Source organism: Antechinus flavipes, chromosome 1 (genome assembly GCF_016432865.1).
Source record: "Antechinus flavipes isolate AdamAnt ecotype Samford, QLD, Australia chromosome 1, AdamAnt_v2, whole genome shotgun sequence".
Taxonomy (NCBI): domain Eukaryota; kingdom Metazoa; phylum Chordata; class Mammalia; order Dasyuromorphia; family Dasyuridae; genus Antechinus; species Antechinus flavipes.
The window spans coordinates 426,258,129-426,284,799 of NC_067398.1; the positions used below are offsets into that span (position 1 = coordinate 426,258,129).

General features: G+C 33.5%; 1 protein-coding gene across 1 annotated transcript in view; it reads left to right on the forward strand.

Annotated features, from left to right (window-relative positions):
• The window catches only part of LOC127546359 (glutamate decarboxylase 1-like), a 69,215-nt gene that overhangs the window by 24,244 nt on the left and 18,300 nt on the right, over nucleotides 1-26,671 (forward strand). The window contains 7 exon segments of the mRNA XM_051973519.1: nucleotides 1,952-2,031; nucleotides 7,978-8,032; nucleotides 8,519-8,635; nucleotides 9,430-9,494; nucleotides 11,617-11,695; nucleotides 20,294-20,444; nucleotides 25,841-25,947. Coding sequence (XP_051829479.1) covers nucleotides 1,952-2,031; nucleotides 7,978-8,032; nucleotides 8,519-8,635; nucleotides 9,430-9,494; nucleotides 11,617-11,695; nucleotides 20,294-20,444; nucleotides 25,841-25,947 — 654 coding nt within the window.

The following is a 26,671-nucleotide window of genomic DNA, read 5'->3' on the forward strand; positions in this document are numbered from 1 at the left end:
ATGACTTTTGGGACATTGGGTGTGGATGTTTTTTCATGGAGTTATGTTATGCTAAACTATACTATGCTATGCTACGCTCTGCCATGCCGTAATTAACTTTATTGTTCAGTCATTTCATTTGTGTCTGTCTCTCCATGACTTTATTTTTTATTTTGTTTTGTTTTGTTTTTTTGTCAAAGATACTGGAACACCGTTTCTTTTTACAACCTGTTTTATAGGTGAAACAAGTGAGGCAAACAGGGTTAGATGATTTGACCAGGTTCACAAATCTAAATATCTGAGGTCATATTGAAATTTAGGAAGAAGAGTCTTCCTAACTCCAAACTCAGTACTTTATCTGCTATACCACATAGCTTCAAAATATGACAAATATAATAAAATATATATTTAAAATAAATATACACCCATATTTCCTAGTACACAATATTGCTTTCACTTTCTACTTTTGTTTTCTTTCATTATTTTTTTAAATAAGTGAAATTTTGTAATTGACCTGGTTTACTCTGCCTCTCTACTGCCATGTCATTTAAAATCAATTACCTTCCAATTGCTAACTTTCAAGTTCAACTTAAACATTGTGTTTCCTTTGGGAGATGCAATTTGTGCAATGGTTGACATTCCTTAAAACTGGAGAGCTCAATGTAACTTTTTGTTAATTTGTTAATTTAAATGGATATTTTACCATTAATTTACACATGTTGCATGCAACTGCTCTATTTAATTTATTTGCCCCAAATGGTTAATATTCTATGTTATACTTCCATCTAGATGCAAATTTAGCACCAAGTGTATAATATAAAAATGTTAAGTAAATGAGAATTCTATTACTCTAACTATACATTTCTTGCTATTTAGTCATGGTACAAGAACATTTTTTTATTTTATTTTATTCTTTATCTTTATAGCATGGGATGAAAAAGGGTTTTCCAACCTTTGGGAAATACTATGTTGGTACAATAAATCTTGTGCTCACAATTAAAATAGCACTTATGCTAGTAGGTTTTCAAAATAACCTATCACTACCATCTTGGGGACATTCATGAGATGATAGCATGTGCTAGTGCTAGACAGGATGTAGAGTGGGAGCTTGAAGATCTAAGTTGTAGTACTGACTCTTTTACTATTTATTTTACCTTAAATTAGTCACATATTCATTCTTTTATGTATAATATGAGGAGAAATTGGGGAAGATATTAGGGAGGATCTAAGTTTTTTGGCATGGACATTTCAGAGGTAGATACGCACAAGAGAACATAGGATAGCATCATCATCTTAACCACAGGGTCAGTGATGAAGATATGAAAATATAGAGACCACCAATGTAAATAGAGAAAATATCCATAATCCTGGAAAAGTATCTTCTTAAATAATAAATATAACATTGTGTTATAATAAATAAATTGAATATTATACATAAATATAACTCAAACAAGTATCAATTCATTTTACATATATTGGTATGTTTGTATGTATAATTTATATTAATTCACACAAAGCTGAATGTATGTATATGTTCAAACCTGTGAAATCATCAGTACAGGTGATGAGCTTCTTTCACAGTTGATAATCTGCTCAAAAATTATCAATATTAAGGATTGTTCAGGGAGAAGAAAAGTTAAATGGATTTGGGGTGGTGGTAATCAAATAACCAGTATGTGTCATAGGAAAGTCTTGAACTGAGATCTTCATGGCTTCAAAGCACTATTCTATTCATGAGACTATTCTCTCTCTCTCTTTCTCTCTGCATTTCTGTTTTCTCTGTTTAAGTGTCTCTTCTTATGTCTTTCCCTCTCCTCCTCATATGGTTCTTTAGCAGTGTGGAGCAGTAGACAAAGCACTAAAGAAGTATAAGATACCATTCTTGTTCTAAAAGAAACAAATGTCTGAATCCTTTCTTGACTCTGCCTATCCTTTATATATCAATATATCTCTATACTTTTTTTTTTTCAAGAGTCATTATTCCATAAAGAGAACAGCAGCAATACTTGGCATTAGGACTGATAATGTGATTCTGGTAAAATGTGATGAAAGGTAAGATTTAACTCTCTTCTTATAAATCTATAATTAACCTAACTTCTGAGATATTATTATGTTTTAATTTCATTCATGGTTCTTAGGAATACATCTAGTTCAAACCAATTTAGGATTTGTATCATTTTTTTCTTTCCCCTTTTCCTTCAAAGATATGTTTTCTCTATAATTAAGAAAAATATTTCACTAAATTCCATCATTCATTCTAGCTATTGTCCTATATTTCACTTACCTTTTTCAATTCCTTGAAAAATCTGCTGAATTCACTGTTATCAAACTGCTTTCTGATCAATGTTATCAAAATGCTTTCTAACTTCACTCCTAGAAGCTGCTCTCTCCAAGCTTTCCAGTGTCATCTTAATTGTCAAATCTGACAGTCTTTTCTCTGTTTTAATCCTTTGAGACTATTGAAGACATTATCCTCTTGGATACTCTCTCTTCTTTGGATTTTCTTTTTATTGTTTATTGTTTATTTATTTCTTGCCTATCTTATTGCATCTTCTCAATTCCATTTACTGGTTCTTTGTTCATTTCACATTCCCAAATTTTGGAGGTTTGTCAAGATACTGATCTAGGGCCTCTCCTCCCCTTATTCCCTTTCTTCCTCTTCCTCCACCATTTTCTTTTTTTTCTCAATCTCTTTCAATTTCATTGTTTAAATATCATCTTTATGTTTTTATGTGTATATGTATATGTGTATATAAATATGTATATATATATATTATGTATGTATGTATGTATATGCCAACTAGTTGTTCTCTGTACATTTCCTACTGGATTTCCTGGGGATATCCTAACTAATCTAAAACTGGACTCATTTTCTTTTTACCTAAACACTGTCATTCAGTATTCTAGTCCATGCTATACACCATTGCCAGAGTAATTTTCCATAAATAGAGGTCTGATCAATTGGAAATCAAATGTTTATAAATGACTCTATAACCTAAAAGCACTACATATTTATAGAATAACAATGTTGTTATTGAATATAATTATCAATGCATTATCATTTTTACTTTGAATAGACAAGACATTGCTAAGTGCAGTGGGAGATAGAAAGGAGCTATATTAGAAGATGTTATAGTTTTAAGAAGAAAGCATCATGTTGGAAAAATGAGACAATCATTTTCAAGTCAATAATAAAAGACATAAATAAATTTAATACAACAAATAGGAAATGTTTTGCCTTCCAAATACTGAAGAACCTCCAGGCTCATGGTCAAGAATATACCTCTTTAATTTTACATGGAATCTTTAACAACATACTAAAAATACTACTGTTCTTTGTTTAAAATTTTTTTTAATTACAGCTTTTTATTTACAAAACATATGCATGGGCAATTTTTCAACATTGACCCTTGCAAAACCTTCAGTTCCAATTTTTCCTCTCCTCCCCCCAACCCCTCCCCTAGAAGGCAAGTAGTCCAATACATGTTAAATATGTTAAAATATATGTTAAATCCACTATATGTATACATATTTATACAGTTATCTTGCTTCACAAGAAAATTGGATCTAGATAGAAAGAAAAAAGCCTGATAAGAAAAACATAAATGCAAGCAAACAATTAAAAAAAAGTTAAAATGCTATGTTGTGGTTCACACTCATTTCCCATAGTCCTCTCATTGAGTGTAAATGGCTCTATTCATCACTGAACAAGTAGAACTGGTTTGAATCATTGCATTGTTGAAGAGAGCCACGTCCACCAGAGTTGATCATTTTATAATCTTGTTGTTACCATGTATAATGATCTCCTATTTCTGCTTAGTTCACTTAGCATCAATTCATGTAAGTCTCTCCAGGCCTCTCTTAAATCATTGTTAGTCATTTTTTTACAGAATGATAATATTCCATAACATTCATATACCACAATTTATTCAGCCATTCTCCAATTGATGGACATCCACACAGTTTCCAGTTTCTAGCCACTACAAAAAGGGCTGCCACAAACATTTTTGAATATGTGGGTCCTTTTCTCTTCTTTACGTTCTCTTTGGGATGTAAGCCCAGATCAAAGGGTATGCACAGTTTGATAACATTTTGAGCATAGTTTAAGGAGTTATTTTCTTTTTCCAATTCACAAATTCTTTTTTCCCTGGGAGTTCTTTACCTTTTCCATTTCACATTTCAGGGAGTTGTTTTCTTTTTTCTGCTTTATCAGATCTTTCTTTTAATAAGTTATGTGCCTTTTCCAAACTCTCTTGCAGAGTTTTCCTTTCCTTTCCCCATTTTTCTTGTAGCTCTCTTTTAAGATCTTTTTAAATTTCTTCTAGAAGAGCCTTGTGTGGTGGGGACCAGATTATCAGTGATTCATCTGGGGACAATCTGCTATTAGTCTTCTCTTGGTTGGAAATCTGTTCTCTTTCACTATAGAAGCTATCAATAGTTAGAACTTACTTTGCTTTATTTATTTATTTATTTTTTTAAATTTGGAATCTGTCTTCAATGCAAGTAGGTTCCAAGCTTCCTCTAAAGACCAGGAAGGGATAGCAGCTGTGCTGGCTGAGTCACTCCTGGTGTGGGTTGGGCATGGCCAGGTCCTGTGAGACTCCAGCACTTTGGAGTACACTCTTTACCCTCTGCATTTGTGTTTGATTTTTATAGCTTCTCTGCTAATCTACTGGTTTGCAACCAATGCAGAGTGGCCAACACTGTGGTAGATTTCCCCCCCCCCCCAATAGATTCTCCACTCCATGGAGACTGCACCCCCTCCCTGGTCTGTTCAGTGCTGTTTCCATGCTCTGCTTCCCTGCCTGGGCCTGGCCTTCTCTTGTGCCCAAGCCTGATCAAGAGAAACTTTTGTTGGTGATCCTTGAAATGATCTTCTGCTGGTAATTTGCTGTACTACCAATATTTGTGGATTCTACCAGTCAAGCACTATTTCAGAGGCTGAATTTCATAATTAGTAGTGAGGGTAGTAGAACTCAGAAAGAAGCAAGTGTCCTCTCTGCCATCTTGGCTCTGCCCTTCCCCTCTTGCAAAAGCCCATAATCTTTATTTACAAGTTTAGTACACATATATCTCAGGCAAATAATTGGTAGATTATTTCTAATAGCTTTTTAGTAGAATCTCTGGGGTTCTCTAAGTATACCATCATATCATCAGCAAAGAGTGATAATTTGGTTTCCTCATTACCTATTCTAATTCCTTTAATCTCTTTTTTCTTTTATTGTCAAAGCTAGCATTTCTAATACAATATTGAAAAATAATGGTGATAGTGGGCAATCTTTTTTTTTTCACCCCTGATCTTATTGGGAATGGTTCCAGTTTGTCCCCATTACACATGAATCTTGCTGATGGTTTTAAATAGATGCTACTGACTGTTTCGGGAAAAGTCCATTTATTTCTATATTCTCTAGTGTTTTTAATAGGAATGGGTGTTGGATTTTATTAAATGGTTTTTATGTATCTATTGAGATGATCTTACAATTTTTATTAATTTGTTTTTTGATATAGTCAATTATACTAATAGTTTTCCTAATATTGGACCAGCCCTGCATTCCTGGTTTAAATTCTACTTGGTCATGGTGTATTATCCTAGGGTTGATTTTCTGTAATCTTCTTGCTAATATTTTGTTTAAATTTTTTGCATAAAATATTCATTAGTGAGATTGATCTACAGTTTTCTTTATCTGTTTTTGTCCTATCTGGTTTAGGTATCAGTATCTTGTCTGTGTCATAAAAGGAATTTGGTAGGAGCTTTCATTCCCTATTTTTTTCAAATAGTTCATATAGTATTGGAGTTAATTTTTTTTTTTTTTTTAATGTTTGGTAGAATTCACATGTTAATCCATCTGGTCCTGGGGATTTTTTCTTAGGGAGTTGATTAATAATTTATTCTATTTCTTTTTCTAAAATGGGATTATTTAAATAATTTATTTCCTCTTCCGTTAATCTGGGCAATCTATATTTTTGTAGGTATTCCTCTGTTTCATTTAGGTAATCAAATTTATTGGCATAAAGTTGGGCAAAGTAACTCTTAATAATTGCTCTAATTTCCTCTTCATTAGTGGAAAGTTCTCCCTTTTGATTTTTAAGACTAACAATTTGATTTTCCTCTTTTCTTTTTCTAATCAAATTAACTAAAGCTTTATCTATTTTGTTGTTTTTTCATAAAACCAAGTCTTAATTTTATTTTTTAATTCAATAGTTTTTTGTTTTTGTTTTTGTTTTTTTTTTTTACTTTCAATTTTATTACTCTTTTATTTTTAGAATTTCAAGCTTGGTATTTGGGCTTCTTAATTTGTCCTTTTTCTAGCTTTTTTAGTTGCAAGTTCAATTCATTGATCTTCTGTTTCTCTATTCTATGCAAGTTTGCATCTAGAGATAAAAGATTTTAGAAGAGGAAGACATTGATTCTTTCTGCTTGTCCAAATGTTTTAAGGGAGATTAAATATATAGACTCATGGTACTTACTGTTAAAGAATCTAGGTTTATAATAGTTGGATTGAGTAATATGTATGATACTTAAAAGAAAACCTGTTCACATTGTCAGAAAAAAAATATTAGTGCAATTCTCATTTGCTAGATGTAATGCAACACATTTTTCCTCCATAAAGAGTACTCACAGAAATTGATAAATGGTATGATTTGATGATGAGCCTCAGAGAGTTTGTGAATTGGTCTCAGAAAGCAAATTTATATAGCTCTGTGCATTGTATTAAAGGGCCATAGGCATATTCAGAATTCTGGCACTATTTTTAGAAATAGTGAGCTTGAGGGATGTCCACTTTGATTGATTTTGTGTTTGTGTAAAACATTTTGGGATTTCCAAGTAGCCTAGTGACAAAAGAAAATAAAACCCAACAATCCCTCCACAAGTATTTTTGCGTATCTATTGTGTTTTAAAAAAATCTTATAAGATATAGTCATTGTGCTAGCAACTTGATATACTAGTAGTTCTACCACTGAAGGAGTTTTCCTGAGGAACAAGTGACAAAATTATTTTTCCCTCCCCCAAAAAATCTCAGAGAAAATTGATTGCAACTTTTCTCAAAGCATTGTATATATATTATGAAGCTATAGATTTGTGATATTGGAGAGGTCAATCACCCTCTCAAGAATGTTATAGAATGACCATGTAGACATTGAATATAATTATCAATGCATGATTACTTTTGAATGGCTATTATATATAGGACACTGCTAGGTTCAGTGGGAGATGTAAAAGAACTGTATTAGAAGATGTTACAGGACAAGGCCCTGAGATCCTCAATTGTAAAATATGTGATTTTTAGATGTCTTATGAGATTCCATTTGGCTCAATACCTTTATCCTATAATAATCACAGAATAGAAATTTAAGTTGTTCACACTTTCAGAGGACTGAAAAAGTGAATGTTTTTCCTTATTTTCTTTTGCTTTCACTGTTATTATAATGTTGAAATATCTCAATGGGAAAGTAGCAGTATGTCATTATTGGTAACTATAATCTCAAAGTCAGGAAGACTTTGCATTTATATTGTGCCTCACATACTTGCTAACTGAATATTCTGAATAAGTTACTGAAGGCTCTTGGAAGCCTCAGATTTCTTATCTGTAAAATGGGGATAATGATAGTAGAATGCCAAAAGGTTGTCCTGAAGTTAAAATGAGATAATTTATGTAAAGTAATTTAAAAACATCAAAGCTTTATTTGAATGTAAGCTATTAGCTGATTATGAAAGAAAAGAAAAGCCATTAACTAAGAAATGCTAAAAATTTCAAAATAGTATATGCATACTGCAGTTGATTAAAAAGACCAATTAATAATCAAAAGGATGATTTTAAGCACCCAGTGTGCATAGGTCAATTTGCTAGATACTTAAGATATTTCTATTAAAGTTGATATAATTTGGAAAATGTCATACAATGAACCTGACCTTCAAAACTTATGTAAATTCTTTAGTTCCCCAAAATGAATAGCTAACCAATGTGTGTGTCTTTCCTGATGATCTGCACTTTTAAGGGGGAAGATGATTCCATTAGAATTAGAAGAAAATATACTCCAAGCCAAGAGAAGGGTATGTTTTAAAAAGCCTGTAAATGAAATATTAAGTACATTTAATTGTCCATATTGTACAATTGAAAAAAAAGAAACAGATAAGAAGTAAAACTGTCTCTAAAAGATGACCCCCAAGGGAGCTGCACAACCTCTACTGTTGTAAGACATGATGGATTACTTCTCTGCTATATTTGTTTCTGGCAAAAATAAAAAAGATAATCAGCAAACCATCAGCCTATGTTCTGATCTGTGGCATTCTTTTTTCATATGGTAGATGTATTTTTCTTTCACACAGATGAAATGTGTTTTAAAAACTCAACACTTTAATGGACTCAATGAGAGACTATTTTACAATAAGATAAATTTATCTAAATAATTTATAATTATATCAACGTCAAGAATAGTTAAAGAATTCTTTAGAAAGAATCAAAAGTTAAATTAATGTTTTACCTCAGAAGTTATAAGAATACTGACACATATGTCAGTGACCTTATTCTTTTTACAGGGACTTACTCCCTTTTGTGTCAGTGTCACAGCAGGTACTACTGTGCATGGTGCCTTTGATCCTCTAGATGATATTGCTGATGTTTGTGAATGGCACAGCCTCTGGATGCATGTGGATGTAACACATACACTTGTTTGTGACTTATACATTTCTTTGAGGGAAAAAAAAAAAAAAACTACTATAAGAATGTGTCATCTACGATTCTTTGTGTGTCCTGAAGGCAAGACAAATAATTTTCTTCAAACCTCATTTACTTAAATGAATGTATGTGTGCATGGTGTTAAATTGGCCTACAATGGGGAAAAAATGAAAAGGCAATTTTGAAAGATGCTTTTTAAGTGATAATGTAGATAGTTCCCATTTTATTGATTGTTATATGTCACTTTAGAATCTTCAGATTTCTTTGTCTTCTAATTCTAATTCTAGAGTGTTCAAAATAGTGTGTCTGTTCACACTATTGACCATCTCATTAATGCTATAGAATCATAGCTTACTTTCCTTTAACTTAAAATAATGCAATAATCAAGAGTCATTTAAGAGGCAAGCAATTCATAAAGCTGTTCTTTGGCAGTGTTCCCCAACTCTGTCAATGAGAGTCTTGTCTCAGTAAAAACTAATGGAATGGAATTTTAGTTGTATTTTATCACCAAATTTGATGGAAAATAAGTATTTCATCTATTTCCATTAATTGTTTTCAAGAATTTTTCATAAATTTAAAAATAAAAACGTTGATTGACCATGCAATAGAATTACATTCAGAGAATACTAAGCATTAGCATTATGCTTTTTGAAAGAGGGATTATTCCAGCCCAGTTTAAAATTAATCTGCTAAATTGAGCAAATGAATAAAATATTAATATTTTAAAAACTAAGAAAAATTATAAAAATTTTCCTGTGCACGTTTATTTTAGGCAGCATGGGGAGGTGGACTGCTGATGTCCAAAAAGCATTCTTATAAGCTTCATGGAATTAAAAGGTGAGTAAATGTTATTACACTACTTTGGGAAAAGATTTGGCCTTGAAAGAATGGTAGATATTAACTACACATGCAAAAAAATTAAATTTTATTACATATAAGGCATGGTACTAAATCCTAGATATATCATAAAAGGTAAAAATATAGGGGACATGGTACAATATGTATGCATATAATCATATACAAAATTCACTAAAGTTAATCAGAGAAAGGAGAAGAATCTAAAATAAAATATTTGGGGAATGAAAGAATAGTAGGTATCAGTCAAACATACCACACAATATACAAACCACACACACGCACACACACACACACACACACACACACACACACTTTCATTTTATATAAACCTTGGATATATTATAAAAGGTAAAATGTGGAGGAGATGATACAACACATATATTTATAGTCGTATACAAGGTACATGCAAAATTGCATATAATCAGGGGAAAAGGAAGTATCAAGTAGCTGGGTCAACTGGTGGGAAAGGTTTCTGAGTCTGGCAGAAAGAGGAATTTTAAGAGTTGACAGTGAAGGAGGAGACTGTTCCAGATATGGCAAATATCAATGCAAAGTTATGGAGATGGGAGGTAATGCTTAGTACAAGACAACCAGCAAGTTATCCTCCCATAATCATTGTTACCATCATTAACAACTACCACCTGTTAGTCAATTACTATGTGTTAGGTATTATACTAAGCGTTACCGTGTTTCCCCGATAATAAGACACTGTCTTATTATATTTATTTTGGACAGAAAAACACCAGAGGGCTTATTTTCAGGGGAGGGCTTATTTTAATGAACATTGACAGCAATTTTAATAAACAGGTAAATGTGAACAAAAAAAAAAGTACCTTTATTCAATAATGATCATGTCATCTTCTTCAACCACATCGTCATAAGTGTCCATACCCTGAATTCTGTCCTGGATGTCTTGCACCTCTATTTCCTTCAGAAGAAGTGGTCCCAATCTGTCATGTCCAGCAATATAGCTCTCTTTAAATGAACACGTCTTGTCCAGATAACCTGCTCATAGTGCCTTGGCGACACAGCTGTCAGTAATTTTATCCCATGACTTCTTCACCCAAGTCACAACTTTTTGCAGACAGGGCTTCACAAAGTTTCCACACTGATTTCTTTCCATTCTATTTTCAGTGTAATCATTGACTTCCATGCACAAATGGTCCTTGAATGGCTTGTTTGTTGCAATATCAAGGGTCTGGAGATAGGCAGTCATTCCTGCAGGAATCATTACTTGATCTATTCTTCTCTCTGCAAGGAAGTTCTTCCTTTCTTTAGCGCGGTAAGTGCTGACTGAGTTCTTCTTTTATCCTCCATCATGCCCCCTGAGTTCTTCTTTTATCCTCCATCATGCCCCCTCACTCCCGCTTACATACTGGGTTTTTATGTTGTCCTGCCTCAGCTCTCCTCCGCGGCACTGCTCTCAATGGCACCAGCAAGCAAATCACTGGGGAAGAACAGGATGACGCACTCACTGCTGCAGCTCTGATTGGATGCAGCTCAGAGCGCGGCGTGCATTTCACCCGGGAGGGAGGGGGGGACAGTGCATACAGAGGGTACTGTAATGTAGCGTGTAGCACAGGGGATCACCTTCACTATGGTAGCAATCTCAATAGGGCTTATTTTTTGGGGAGGGCTTATTTTAGAGGAATCTTACACAGTAAGGGGAGGGCTTATTTTTAGGATAGGTTTATTATCGGGGAAACACAGTAATACCAAGAAAAATCAAAATTGGTTCTGTATTCAAGGATCTTGCATTCTATTGGATGAAATAGCAAAGACATACATGGGTATACACAAGTAAAATGGTATCATATGTTAGGTACATCAAGTCATCTAATACGGCTAGATCACACAGTACATGGAGGGAAGAAAAGTAGAAGAACAGTGGTATGGAAGGAAGATATCAGCTTATGAAGAATTGAAAATGCCAAACAGTGGGATTTATACTTGAACCTAGAAGTAATAGGAAGTACTAGAGCTTACTAATAAGAGGAGGGAGTGGGGGTGACATGGTCATGTTTGTGCTTTAGAAATATGCTGATATATTTTCTGTCTTAATATAAGTTCTATATAAATTCACAAGTGATTTGTCACCCAGGGCCAATTCTGTGACCTGGAATCCACATAAATTGATGGGTGTCCCTCTTCAGTGTTCTGTTGTTCTGATTCAGGAAAAGGTAAGTTGTCTGCATTTCTACATTATGAACTCCTTTACATATGACACAAGACTTGCAATGTATAGTAAATGTCCTGGTTATGAAAGTTTAGATATAAAATAAATATTTGGGAGCACCTTGGTTTGAATATCTAAAATGATGGCTGAAAATTACAAAATTGGCTTCCTGTGAGTGAATGATTTCGCCTAGTTGCCAGCCAATGAACAGTAGTGTGTTAGCTTTAGAGATAGATGTTATTTCAGGTGTGGATTATTGACAATGCTACAAATATAAATAATCACCTCATTAATACTAACAAGAGTTATGTTTACTTGCACTGATAAAGCAAGTTCAGAAATCATGGGTTTTTATAAATATTAGTGAAATCCCTGGGATTTTTCTGATCTTTATAAACATGACTGATTATTTATGTTTCTATTTGATTATAAGAGGTTATATACATGATTTTGAATACTTTCTTCATTTGTGGAATTCCATATTAGTTATTTTTCTTAATATATGAAAATAAAGTGGAAAGAGCAATTTTATTTCCCCCAAATGATTACCTTGTTGCATCTCAAAAAAGTTAAGAGACTATTCTCTTAAGATAATGATTCTACTAATCATGAACAGAGAGAGGATTTGTTCCTTAAGTGTTTGAAAAGAATAACAAAGACTGAGAAATAGAAGGTAAGTAATATTGTATGGAAGTGGGCTAATTGATTATATTTTAGATTCCTGATAGCTTTTAATTTCTTAAAGTAGCAAGAGACTTGGGAAAGCCTTGTTTTATTGCTTCATTATTTTTAGTTCTCAAAGTGTTAAAAGTCATCTAAGAAAACTATGTATATACACTGATAATATGTAATGTATGTATCAATAATATTATGTGAAATATAATAATACATGCAAGCTGTTTTGTAAATCTTAAGGTATTATATACATATTATTATTCAGCTACTAATATCATTGTAACTTCATTGAGGAGAAAATATATCTCTGGATTATGCCAGTTTGGACGATGATATCCAAACTGAAATGTACCATAACTAGGTAGGCAATTTATAAGATTTTCTAGTCATATTATGAGCAAAAAGTATAAAAGAACTAATATATACATGTTGCTCTTTTGGTTTTGAAGTTGAATTTTTTAATTGAGAAAGTGATGAAAAGACATTAAGTTAAACAATAATATTTAACAGTACATTTAGTATCTTTCAGAAAGTCTTAGATAATTGTCAAATTATAGCTTATAACTCAGGCATTAAAACTAGATTGTTTTTTTTTTAATTTCAGGAGGTTGGATGATAGCTATTCAACATTAAAGAGAAAAAACATATTAGGCTTGAGCACAAGAGTAAAAAAATCTACTTTCTCAAACAATGAATTGAAGACATAGTTATGGGGCAGGAAAGGTTGAAGGAGAGGAAGTGATTTTTCATTTCTCATGCATCCTCCATAAAGCAGTAATCTGAGTATTCCTTGCTACAAAACTTAAGAGGACAAAGAAATAATTACTACTGGCAGTGGTAGTCCGTAATAGAGAATATGGTGTTCCTTGTGGATGATTTGCTTTTCTGATTGAATCAGTGGACATGGAGTAAAGTCTTCCTAATCTGTTGATGAATGAATGGGCAATATTCTGTTGTGGAATGACATTTTCCTGAACTATCTTGAGCTGACTCATTCACTGACTTTTAATGTAGATAGGAAAGCCCTCAGTAATCATTTAGATGAGAATATTAAGATTTAATTTGCATTCTGGGCAAGAACAAAATAGAGAACCACAATGTTTTATCAGTGGAGGAGCTGTAGGTCTTACTGATCTTGTCTATGCATACCAATTTATATGAGTGGAATTTATACAGTTATTCATTGTTATTTTCTAATATCATAGGAACAAATAATGTACTATCATTAAGTATATCTCATATATTTCCTATATTCTAAGCCTAATTTTAAAGGGATAATCATTTTCTTTTGCTTTTTGAGTTGAGGTGGCTAATTTTTGTTGAATCATTAATAAAGTAGAATCCCAGTGAAAACATCTGCAAATGTTTTCAAGTTCAAACTATGTATTTCACATTTTTCTAAGTGAATTAGATTGTATTGAATTCAAAAATAAAAATTATATTTCTCTTAATATTTTTATTATTATAGCTTTTTATTTACAAAACATATGCATAGGTAATTTTTCAACACTGACTATTACAAAACCTTCTGTTCCAAGTTTTCACCTCCTTTCACACATCTTCTCCCCTAAATGGCAGGTAGTCCAATACATATTAAATGTGTTAAAGTATATATTAAATCCAATATATGTATACATATTTATACAGTTATCTTCTTGCACAAGAAAACTTAGATCTAGAAAGAAAGAAAAAAAAAGCTGAGAAGGAAAACAAAAATGTAAGCAAACAGTAACAAAAAACAAAAACAGAAAGAATGCTATGCTATGGTCCACACTCATTTTCCCATAGTTGTCTCTCTCGGTGTAGCTGCCTCTCTTCATTACTGAACAATGGAAACTGGTTTGGATCATCTCATTGTTGAAGAGAGCCATGTCCATCAGAATTGATCATCATATAATATTGTTGACGTGTATAATGATTTCCTGGTTTTGCTCATTTCTCTTAATCAATTTATATAAGTCTCTCCAGGCCTCTCTGAAATTAACCTGTTGGTCATTTATTACAGAACAGTAATATTCTATAAATTTCATGTATCACAATTTATTCAGCCATTCTCCAATTGATGAACATCCACTCAGTTTCCACTTCTAGCTACTGTAAAAAGGGCTGCCCCAAACATTTTTGCACATGTTGTTCCTTTTCTCTTCTTTAAGATGTCTTTGGGATATAAACCCAGTAATAACACTGTTGGATCAAAGGGTATGCACAGTTTGATAAAATTTTGAGTATAGTTCCAAATTGCTCTCCAGAATGGTTGGATTCATTCACAATTCCACCAACTATGTATCTGTGTCCTAGTTTTCCCATATCCCTTCCAACATTTATCATTATCTTTTCTTGTCATCTTAGCCAATCTGAAATGTATGTAGTAGTATCTCAGAGTTGTCTTGATTGGCATTTCTCTGGTAAATAATGATTTGGAGCATGTTTTCATATGACTAGAAATAGTTTCAAATTCTTCATCTGAAAATTGTTCATATCCTTTGACCATTTATCAATTGGAGAATGGCATGATTTCTTATAAATTTGAGTCAATTCTCTATGTAATTTATCAGAATCTTTGAATGTAAAAATGTTTTCCCAGTTTATTTGTTGCCTTCTCACCTTGTCTACATTAGTTTTGTTTGTACAAAAAATTTTAACTTAATATAACCAAAATTATCTATTTCATTTGTGATAAGTAATGATCTCTAGTTCTTCTTTGATCACAAAGTCTTTCCTCTGCCATAGGTCTGAGAGGTAAACTAGCCTATATCCCTCTAATCTGTTTATAATTTCATTCTTTATGTCTAGATCATGAACCCATTTTGACCTTATTTGTATGTGGTGTTAAGTGTGAGTCAATGCCTAGCTTCTGCCATGCTAGTTTTCAATTTTCCCAGCAGTTTTTGTCAAACAGTGAATTTTTATCTTAAAAGCTGGGGTCTTTGAGTTCATCAAATACTAAATTGCTAGAGTTATTGACTATTTTGTCCTGTAAACTTGACCTGTTCCACAGATCAACTAGTCTATTTCTTAGCCAGTACCAAATAGTTTTGATTAATGTGGCTTTATAATATAGTTGTAAATCTGGTATAGCTAGGCCACCTTCATTTGATTTTTTTTTCATTAGTTCCCTTGAAATTCTTGACATTTTGTTCTTCCAGATGAATTTTATTGTTATATTTTCTAAGTCAGTAAAATAGTTTCTTGGGAATTTGATTAGTAAGCACTAAATAAATCAATTAGTTTAAGTAATATTGTCATCTTTATTATATTTGCTCAACCTATCCAAGAGGACTTAATATTTTTCCAATTGTTTAGATCTGACTTTATTTGTGTAGAAAGTGTTTTATAGTTTTGTCCATATAGTTCCTGACTTTCCCTTGGCAGACAGATATCCAAATATTTTATACTAGTGTGAGCTATTTTAAATGGAATTTCTCTTTGTATCTCTTGCTGTTGGATTTTATTTGTGATGTATAAAAATGCTAATGATTTATGTGGATTTATTTTGTATTTCACAACTTTGCTAAAGTTGTAGATTACTTCTAATAGCTTTTTAGTAGATTCTCTGGGGTTCTCTAAGTATACCATCATATCACCTGCAATGAGTGACAATTTGGTTTCCTCATTACCTACTCTAATTCCTTTTATGTCTTTCTCAACTCTTATTGCCAAAACTAGCATTTCTAATATAATACTGAATAGCAATGGTGATAGTGGGCAACCTTGTTTCACTCCTGATCTTATTGGGGATGTTTCCAGTATGTCTTCATTAAATATGATGCTTGCTGATAGTTCTACTGATTCTACTGATTATTTAATGGAAAAGTGCATTTATTCCTATACTTGCTAGTGTTTTTAATAGGAATGGATGTTGGATTTTCTCAAATACTTTTTCTGCATCTACTGAAATGATATGTTTTTTGTTAATTTGGTTATTGATATAGTCAATTATGCTGATAGTTTTCATAATATTGAACCAGCCCTGGTATAAATCCTACTTGGTCATGGTAGATTATCCTGGGAATGATTTTCTGTAATCTTTTGCTGAGAAAATGTACTCCTTTCTGTCTCTACTTTTCTCCAAAAATCTATCATAACTAACTTTGCTAAGATTCTATTTACCTCTTTAACTTCTTTCTTATTTATTTTGTGGTTTGATTTATCTAGTTCTGAGAGTACAAGCTTGAGATCTCCCACTATTATACTTTTGCTGTCTATTTCTTCTTGCAGCTTTCTTAACTTCTCCTTTAGAAATTTAGATGCTATACCAATTGGTGCATATATGTTTAGTATTGATATTGCTTCATTATCTACGGTACCCTTAAGCAAGGTATAGTTTCCTTCCTTATCTCTTTTAATTAGATCAATTTTTGTTTTTGCTTTGTCTGAGATTAAGATGACGACTCATGCTTTTTTTTTTTTTTTTTTTACTTCAGCTGAAGCATAATAGGTTCACTCCAGCCATTTTCCTTTACTTTGTGTGTATCACCATGCTTTACATGTGTTTCCTGTAAACAACATATTATAGGATTCTGGCTTTTAATCTAGTTTGCTCTCTGCCTCTGCTTTATGGGAGAGTTCACCCCATTCACATTTACAGCTTAAACTACTAATTCTGTATTTCCTTCCATCTTATTGTCTCAGATTATACTTTTCTCTTTCATTTTTTCCTTACTCCATTCCCCAGCATTATTGAGAGTCTATGCTTTTGGGGTATACTCTGTACCTCTTGTGTTTGTGTTAGATATTTTATAACTTCTGTGCTGATCTACTGACTTGCAACCATAGCAGAGAAGGCAACACTGTGCTAGAGTCCTCCCTGTAAATTCTCTGCCCCTCAGAGACTGACCCTGCCCCAAGGCTGTTCAGTATGCACTGGCCTCCATGCTCTGTCTTTCTGCTTGTACCTGGCCTTCTCCCACACCCAACCAAAACATACATTTTCTGGCAATCTTCAAAATTATCTTCTGCTGGTAATTTGCTGCACTCCCACTATTCATGGATTCTGTCAGTCCAGCATAATTTCAGAGGCTGAATTTTGCAATTAGTGTGAGGATTGTAGGAAAGCTCTGAAAGAAACATGTGTCCTCTCCACCATCTTGGCTCCACCCAAATCAAAATTATTTAAATTACATGGTTACTATAATTCTGCAAGTACATATTTCAAATGACATTAAGAAGAAAGACTAGAAATAAAACTGGACCTGCGATTTAATTGTTACAGAGTGCTTCCTACAAGCAGCATTATCACCTTATCTGCACCAAATAGCATTGGTTAGAACATAAAGTTGAACTGATTTAATTGGCGTTTTATAAGTATTAGGGATAACAATAAGAACCTTCATGATCTGAAAAGGAAGGGATCTTTCAGTTATCAAGAGCAAGTAATAGCACACAGAAAATTCAAGTGCTATCTGACTACGTAAGAAAAGTTAAAGGATCTAGAGTAACCTTCCAGCATGTTGAATTTTTCCTCTATGCAGACTTTTGAGGGAAATACATAATCCACCTCTGTACCTTTGCTTTGGATAACATTTTCCCAATTTCTTGAAAGTACCTCTGCATCTTAAAATAAAGGAAGTACATTTAGGACACTATTTTCTTTCTTTTTAAAATAACTTTTTATTGACAGAACCCATGCCAAGGTAATTTTTTACAACATTATCCCTTGCACTCACTTCTGTTTTGATTTTTCCCCTCCCTCCCTCCACCTCCTTCCCCAGATGGCAAGTAGTCCAAGACATGTTAAATAGGTTACAGTATATCCTAGATACCATATATGTGTGCAGAACCGAACAGTTCTCTTGTTGCACAGGGAGAAATTGATTCAGAAGGTTTAAATAACCCGGGAAGAAAAATAAAAATGCAGATAGTTTACATTCATTTCCCAGTGTTCTTTCTTTGGGTGTAGCTGCTTCTGTCCATCTTTGATCAATTGAAACTAAGTTAGATCTCTTTGTCGAAGAAATCCACTTCCATCAAAATACGTCCTCATACAGTATCATTGTTGAGGTATATAATGATCGCCTGGTTCTGCTCATTTCACTTAGCATCATTCATGTAAGTCTCTCCAATCTTCTCTGTATTCATCCTGCTGGTCATTTCTTACAGAACAATAATATTCCATAACATTCATATATCACAATTTATTCAACCATTCTCCAATCGATGGGCATCCATTCATTTTCCAGTTTCTATCCTCTACAAACAGGGCTGCCACAAACATTTTGGCACATACAGGTCCCTTTCCCTTCTTTAATATCTCTTTGGGGTATAAGCCCAGTAGAAACACTGCTGGATCAAAGGGCATGCACAGTTTGATACCTTTTTGAGCATAGTTCCAAATTGCTCTTCAGAATGGTTGGATGTATTCACAATTCCACCCACAATGTATCAGTGTGCCTATTTTCCCCCATCCCCTTCAATCCTCTGCATTATCTTTCTCTGTCATTCTAGCCAATCTGACTGGTGTGTAATGGTATCTCAGAGTTGTCTTAATTTGCATTTCTCTGATTAATAATGATTTGGAGCATATTTTCATATGGCTATAAATAGTTTTAATTTCTTTGTCTGAGAATTGTCTGTTCATATAGGACACTATTTTCTACAAAGAGTCACTCCAATTACTTCAGTTATTAATGTTCACTACTTTTTGAAATTGTTGTGTGTATACAATTAAATTTTTGGCATTTGCTGTAATTATACTTTATAAAGTCACCTTGAACATTGAATTAATGAATCCTGCACAATTGATCCTAATGAAAATGCTGAGTTAGATTTATGCAAGTCTCTGGTCACAACATTTACTTTATGAAGATCAGCTAATTTACTCTATTTTTTTTTTTCTGGATGCATAGATTGTTTTTTCATTTATAATTGTAATGTTCCGCCTAGATTTCTGGAGGTCCTCCGAATGGGCCTTGGTTTCAGCAGAATAATCACCACAAGAATAGTCATGAATAAAGTCAACAACCTTTATTATCTCCTTCACAGTCTGTCTCCTTCACCTGGGGCAGGCTAGCTTTCTGGGGGCCTTCAGATGGGCTTTGGTATCAGTGAAGAAATGCAGGAGGCAGGAGAACCACTAGGATGTTGGGAGATGGAATGTCTCTCTTCCAGTCCTTGTTGGCTCTTATATACCTTATTGTAATTACATCATTATAGCATACTGATTTATGTATGAACTTAAAGAACCATTGCATCACCATGCTAAGTACTAAGATAACCATTGCCTCATCAATTCCACTGAGTTAACATCTTGTTTCAAGTATACATCCCCCAGAGTTTTGGCTCTCTACATATAATGAATTCAGGGATAACTGAACATATAACTCATATATAGTTTAAGCTATAGCTCATGTTAGAATAAAAATAATCTAACAAGGGTTAACCTACAACTAATTTCTTCACAAGGCATACTGCAGCATTCTTGCTTTCAGGAACACTAGACAGAATTTCAGTACTATATTTGGGGAATATTTTGACTAGCAAAATTCCCAAACAATCACTAAAATAAAAACTGTACTAAGTAGAATGGTAATAGAATTGTTTATAAGGACCTAAAACATGGCAATATAGCATTATCTTGTTGGCCCTCAGCTTGGAACATGTATGTATTTTGAGTGATTCAAATTTTTTGCCATTTTTCACATGTCCATAAATGACTGAAAAAGTTCTGCAAATATTACATTAGTATAAAAAACAAGTTTTAGCCAAATTTGAAAATATGGAATACATGAACAGTGAGGATCAACTGTATGTTTTATATTTATCAATGAGAAAAAAATATAACTAATGACCTATATCAGTGGATAAAGCCCAGTAAAACTGCATTAAAATATCAAATTATTTAGTGTAAATGCTAAATTGATTGAAAAAACAGTTACAAAAATTCGAGATAAATACAGTTTATTTACTCAATATATAATTCTTTTTCCAGGGTCTTCTTGAATCATGTAACCAAATGTGTGCTGAATATCTATTCCAGCTGGATAAATACTATGATATAGGCTATGACACTGGAGATAAGACAATTCAATGTAGCCGACATGTTGATATCTTCAAACTCTGGTTAATGTGGAAAGCAAAGATTTTACCATTTAATATCATTTGGGCTTTGAGTTATTTGGGGAAAATGATTATGCTAGCTTATCATACCTTTCTGGGCACCACCTTCCTTTGTAAGCTCCCAGAAAATCTATTCTATAAAAAGAAGCTTCATGGATCATCACCTAAACAAATCAGTCTTCATAATCTAGCACTAAGGTTTTTACTTTTACTAGCCAGTCATTAATTTAAACACATGATACTGTATTAAACAGTATAGCAAATAAAATAATAAACAGAGATTTTCCAGTGTACATATTGGGTGTTATATCATTAGTTACCATATTACCGATAGGGAAGAGCATATAATCAGAGAAGTATTTCCAAAGAACATACATATAAGGGACATAGGCATTAAAGGAGCATGCCGAAAATTCAAATGACCAGGAAACATATGTAGCCAGCACAGGTGGTAGGAGGTGTGGAAAGAGCACATGCATAACCAGGGCAACGCATAACTCTGATACTGCAAAGTAACTGATACCCCTTGTAATTCCACCACACTGTTCTTTACTAATATATACTGGAAATACTGTCTTTTCTGGGCATGTCATTTCTGTGATAAATAGTGAATAGTGATGTCATATACTCTCTGCTTTCAAATATTTTAGCTTTAAAGTCCATCTAATACTTGTTTCACTTCTTATATTAAATTACAGTCTCAGGTCTGAGACAAATCTATGTTTTAAGGTTTGAAATTTCTTACAACAATTTCAATGTTGTCTCTGCCATTAAAATATGTATTCCTTGAGAATATGTACTCCTTTCTTATCTTTTCTCCTTTTTCTTTTGTCTTTCTCAGTCTACCCATTCAGCATAGTGTCTAACACATAGTAAATATTTCATAAATGCCTGCTGATTAATCTATTGTTATTTAATTATTTGTTGTTGTCCTATGTGCCATATCCTTTGTGTCTGCTTGAAAAAAAAAGGAGGAGGTATGAAGAAATCAAGGCTGTAAAAGCCCATAACTGCTAAACAACCATTTTTTTAAAATTTATTTTTAATATACATTGCTGAAAAACTGGGCAGAGCCAAGATGGCGGAGAAAGCACATGGGACTAAGCTTTCTGTCCTCTCATTCCCCTCATAATCAACTATTTAATTCAGTATCAAAAATAGCTCTTCACTGCTTAAACTCATGAAGATTAGAAGCACTACAACTTACCAGCCAAACAGACTAGTACAGGCAGCTAGAGACAAGCATCCTGAGCAGACCAGGGATGGGGGTGATCTCTGTGGCTAGAGAGGTTATAGAGACGACTCTGCTATAGGCTAACTGCTCCGCCTTGACTACAAAGCAGTAAACTGGCAGAGAAATTAAAGCCTAAAACAGAGGGTCCTCTTAAAAAACACCAGAACCTAATGAGATCTGGCTGTAATCACCCAAACCCAGAAGCAACTCAGGCAGACTTTAAGGCAGCCCTGCAGCGACATCCTCCAGTTAAGGGCTTTTGCAGGGGGTGGGGGAAAGTTACAAATCTGCATAGCAGGGGGGCACAGCCTGGGCAGCCTCTCATCGGCACAGTGGGGGGCTCAGCCTGGGGCAATAGAACTTCCCCAGCAGACTGTGCTTCTGGGGCAGACACTTCCCTGTCCCTGCAAATCCATTCACTGCTCAACTGCTAATACTCACAGCCCAAGGGCAGGCTTTAGCTTGGGATAGTGAAACTCTCACTGCTCAGCATCTAGCCCCAGGGCAGTAGTTATCTCACACAGCAGAGATTCTTTGCAGGGTACTTTCCCAGCTCAGCCCTGTAGGCCTGTGTTACCCCCAGGGTGGGGAACTCTTTCCCAGAGCACTCCTATACCACGCTGCTCTTTGTAGCCAGCTGGCAGGACAGCTACCTGTCCATACGCCTTTCACTGCTCTGCAGAGGAAGCTGGTAACCTCCTGGCCCTGAAGGCAGACCGTACAGGCCTTAACAAAATGAGTAAAAAAATCAAAAGGAAGATTGATAGTTTCTATACAGAAAGAGAGCAGCTTTTCAACCCTGAAGAGACTAACAGCAGACAGTTTCCAGAAAATAGTTGGTCCCCAATACAAAAGGCTCTCCTAGAAGAGACTATTAAAAACCTTAAAAAAGAGAATTAGAAGAAAAATGGGGAAAGGAAAGAGAAGCTATGCAAGAGAGTACAGAAAAGGCATATAACTCACTAAAAGAAAAATTTGATAAAGTGGGAAAAGAAAACAACTTCCTGAAAAGGGAATTGGAAAAGGTAAAAAACTCCTAAGAAGTGCAGGGAAACAGAATTTTGAATTGGAAAAAGAAAATAACTCACTAAAAAAAAAAAATTAGTGAAATGGAAAAAAAATTCCATAGAGCAAAACAACTAAATTGGACATATACAAAAAGAAGTAAAAAAAATCTAATGAAGAAAATAACTCATTAAAAATCAGAACTGAACAAATAGAAATGACTGATTCATTGAGACATCAAGAATCAGTCAAGCAAAACCAAAAAAATGAAAGATTGGAAAAAAATGTCAAATATTTACTTGAAAAAACAACATACCTGGAAAATAGATCTAGGAGAGATAACCTTAGGATCATTGGACTACCTGAAAATTATGATGAAAAAAAGAGCCTAGATACTACTTTATAGGAAATCATCAAAGAGAACTGCCCAGAAGTAATAGAACCGGAAGGTAAAATAGGCGTTGAAAGAATTCAGCGAACACCTTCTGAAAAAGACCCTAAAATAAAGACTCCAAGGAATATTGTGGCCAAACTTCAGAATTTTCAGACTAAAGAAAAAATTTTACAAGCAGCCAGGAAAAAAACAGTTCAAATACCGAGGTCCACAATAAGAGTCACTCAAGATCTGGCTGCCTCAATATTAAAGGATCAAAGGGCCTGGAATCTGATATTCCAAAAGGCAAAAGAACTTTGAATGAAGCCAAGAATAAACTACCCAGCTAAGCTAAGCATTTTTTCCCCATGGAAGAAGATGGACATTTAATGAAACAGAAGAATTCCATCTGTTTTTAAGGAAAAAAAACAGACTTAAACAAAAAATTTGATCTCCAACAACAGGACTCAAGAGAAGTAGAAAAAGGTAAAAGGAACTCTTGAGCACTGTATTTCTGCTGTGGATATACATAAAAACCATATGTATAATTTGATTTTACTGATATAACATAAAAAAGGGAAGTAGAAATGGAAAGGGGATAGTGTCAGAAAAAGAGAAAAGAATAGATAAAAAGAGAAAACTGCATGTGACAATGAGGCAAAGAAAACCTATCATATCTGAGGGAACTTAGAGAGGGGGAGGAACATTGTGTGAATCCTACTCTCATTAGAGTTGACTGAAAGAGGAAATAATTGACATATTTGTTTTAGAGAGAATCTTCTCTCACCTCACGAAAAAGAGGGGGAGGAAAAGGGAAAAGGAAAAAGAGTAATAAAGGAAGGGTACAAGAAAGGGGAAGGGATTCAAAGGGAGGAGGGAAGGATACTAAAAAGGGAGAGCTGCGTGATGCAAGTGGGACCAATAAGTTTAATACTAGGGAAGAAGGGAAGGAGGGCAAGAAAAAGAAAAGTATAATTTGGGGATATTAGGATAGCAGGAAATATGGAATTAGTAATTTTAACCATAAATGTGAATGGGATGAACTCTCCCATAAAGAGGAGGCAGATAACAGACTGGATCAAAAGTCAGAACCCTATAATATTTTGTTTACAGGAAACACATTTTAAATGGGAGATACATACAGAGTTAAGGTAAAAGGCTGGAGCAGAATCTATTATGCTTCAGGTGAAGTCAAAAAAGTAGGGGTAGCCATCCTTATCTCAGATCAAGCAAAAGCAAAAATTGATCTAATTAAAAGAGATAAGGAAGGAAACTATATCTTGCTAAAGGATACTATAGACAATGAAATAATATCAATATAAAACATATATGCACCAAGTGGTATAGCATCTAACTTCCTAAAGGAGAAGTTAGGAGAGTTGCGAGAAGAAATATACAGCAAAACTATAATAGCAGGAGATCTCAATCTTGCACTCTCAGATTTAGATAAATAAAATCATAAAATAAATAAGAAATAAATTAAAGAGGTAACTAGAATATTAGAAAAAGGGGATTGGAATTGAGTCTTGAAGGAAATGAGGGAAGACAAGAGGCAGAAGTAAGGAAACAGCATTCCAAGGATGAGAGAAAGCCATAGAAATGGTAGTACTAAGGCATCATGTGTTACATGTATGTATTTTGACTGTAGAATATTTAGAAAAGAGTAAAGTGTAAAATATTAGAAAGATACAAAGGTCCAGGTTGTGAAGATTTTAAATATTAAACAATATTTGATATTTGAGCTCAAAAATAATGTTGGGATGGAATGAGGGAGGTAACTGAATATTACTGAATAGGAAGTCATTTTAAGATAAGAGGTACAAATTTTAAGATCCCTCAACAAACTGAATATGCAGAATGAATGAGAATGAAGAGTAAAAGATGATACTAAGACTGAGAAACTGGTGACTGGAAGAATGATAGTGTACTTGCTAAACATAAAACAACTTGAAAGAGAAGTGGATTTGAGGAGAATGAAAATGAATGCTGTTTTGTATTGCTGAGTTTGAGGTGCCTACTGGATATCCAGGTTAAACTATCCAAGGACCATTATTTGAATGAGACTAACTCAGAAGAAAGAGTTGATCTTTTTAAAAAATGTAATTTTTTAAAAGGCAAAATGTGAAGTGAAGTGAATTCCTTAGCTGAGAAAGTTGAGGAAAGGGATTGAGTGAGTAGCTTGAAAAGAGACTGAAAAATAACCCTATTACTATGTAGAACACAATGACCTTAATTTGCATTTCAGGACCTGAAATAAACTCAGAGAAGAGACTGCTTAGTTTTGTGAATGTTTTCTCCAACTAAGCATTTCACAACTATCCTTCAAAACCCCCAGAAATAGCAAATGCATTAAAATTCCTCATTACCAAAATTCCCTATTTGAACAAAGCAATTTAATGCTGCAAAAGGAATAACTTAATTAGGATAGGAGATGTAGAATGATTATCATATATAGCTTTTGCTATTGATGACAATTTGACTTTTTATCTTTGGTTTGCCTTCACTTTTACATAGATTCACAGGATTATATAGCATAACAGCTAAAATAATCTATCAATTCTTCTTATCCCACTCCTTATACTGTAATTGAAAAAAGAAAAGTTCAGAAACTTAAATGGGCTTTTGTTCTATTTAATGTGTATGTCTTCCTTTGGCATACACATAGGCAGTTCCTGTTTTATGAAATGTTTATGTTTCAAGAATTTTAACTTATGTATGCAAAATAGAGTTTTATAAATATATGAAAAAATAACCATCATTTATAATAGATAAAGATTTTAAGAATGACAGTAAGTATTCATTGCAGGATACCTATGGCTTTGAAGCTCAAATAAACACATTTATGGAGTTGGTAGATTATCTTTACAAGATTCTGAAGAAAAAAGAAACTTTTGAGCTTGTATTTGATGCAGAAGTAAGTTTTTAAGTAGTCTTTTTCTTCCTTTTTTTCCCCCTTCCCTTTTCCTTTCCCCTTTTCTCTTTTCCTTTTAATTTTCTTTTTCTTTTCCTTTCCCATTTCCCCCCTTCATCTCCCCCTTTTTTTCTCTCTTTCTTTTCTTTCCTTTTCTGTCCCTGCCTTGCTTTATCCTGCCTTGCTTTTCCATTCCTCACCATTCCTTTACTTTTTCTTTTCTTTTCCCTTTCCTTCTGTCCCATTCCTATATTTTATTTTTGTTTGTCTTCATCTTCACTTTCCTCCGATTTAAAACCTGCCTCCTCTCCTCTTATCTCTGCTTTCTTTCACTTTTTCAGTTTTTTAAAGAGAGGTACTCTGATGAGCCAATGACAAATGTTTTATTTTTGGTTTTGTTTTCCTAGTCTACACCCATCTTGTTTTTCCATGTAATTAAAGTAGCTGCTTCTTATATGATATGGACTTTAATTTAGTTAAATTTATTTAAATGTAAAAGTTACTACAACTGAAGGAATTTTCTTAATAAGCTAATAAACTAAAAAATGTATGTAATTTCTTTGTTTTCTACTATTATTTATCCATGATAATTGCTATACTGTTTTTCTGACATGATATCTGGAACAATCTAATATTTCTTTTCCCCCTAGGCTATATAAAATGCAATTTTTCTAGGTAGCATGAAAAATGGACATTGTAGATAATAAGTGAGGTCATATAATATTTC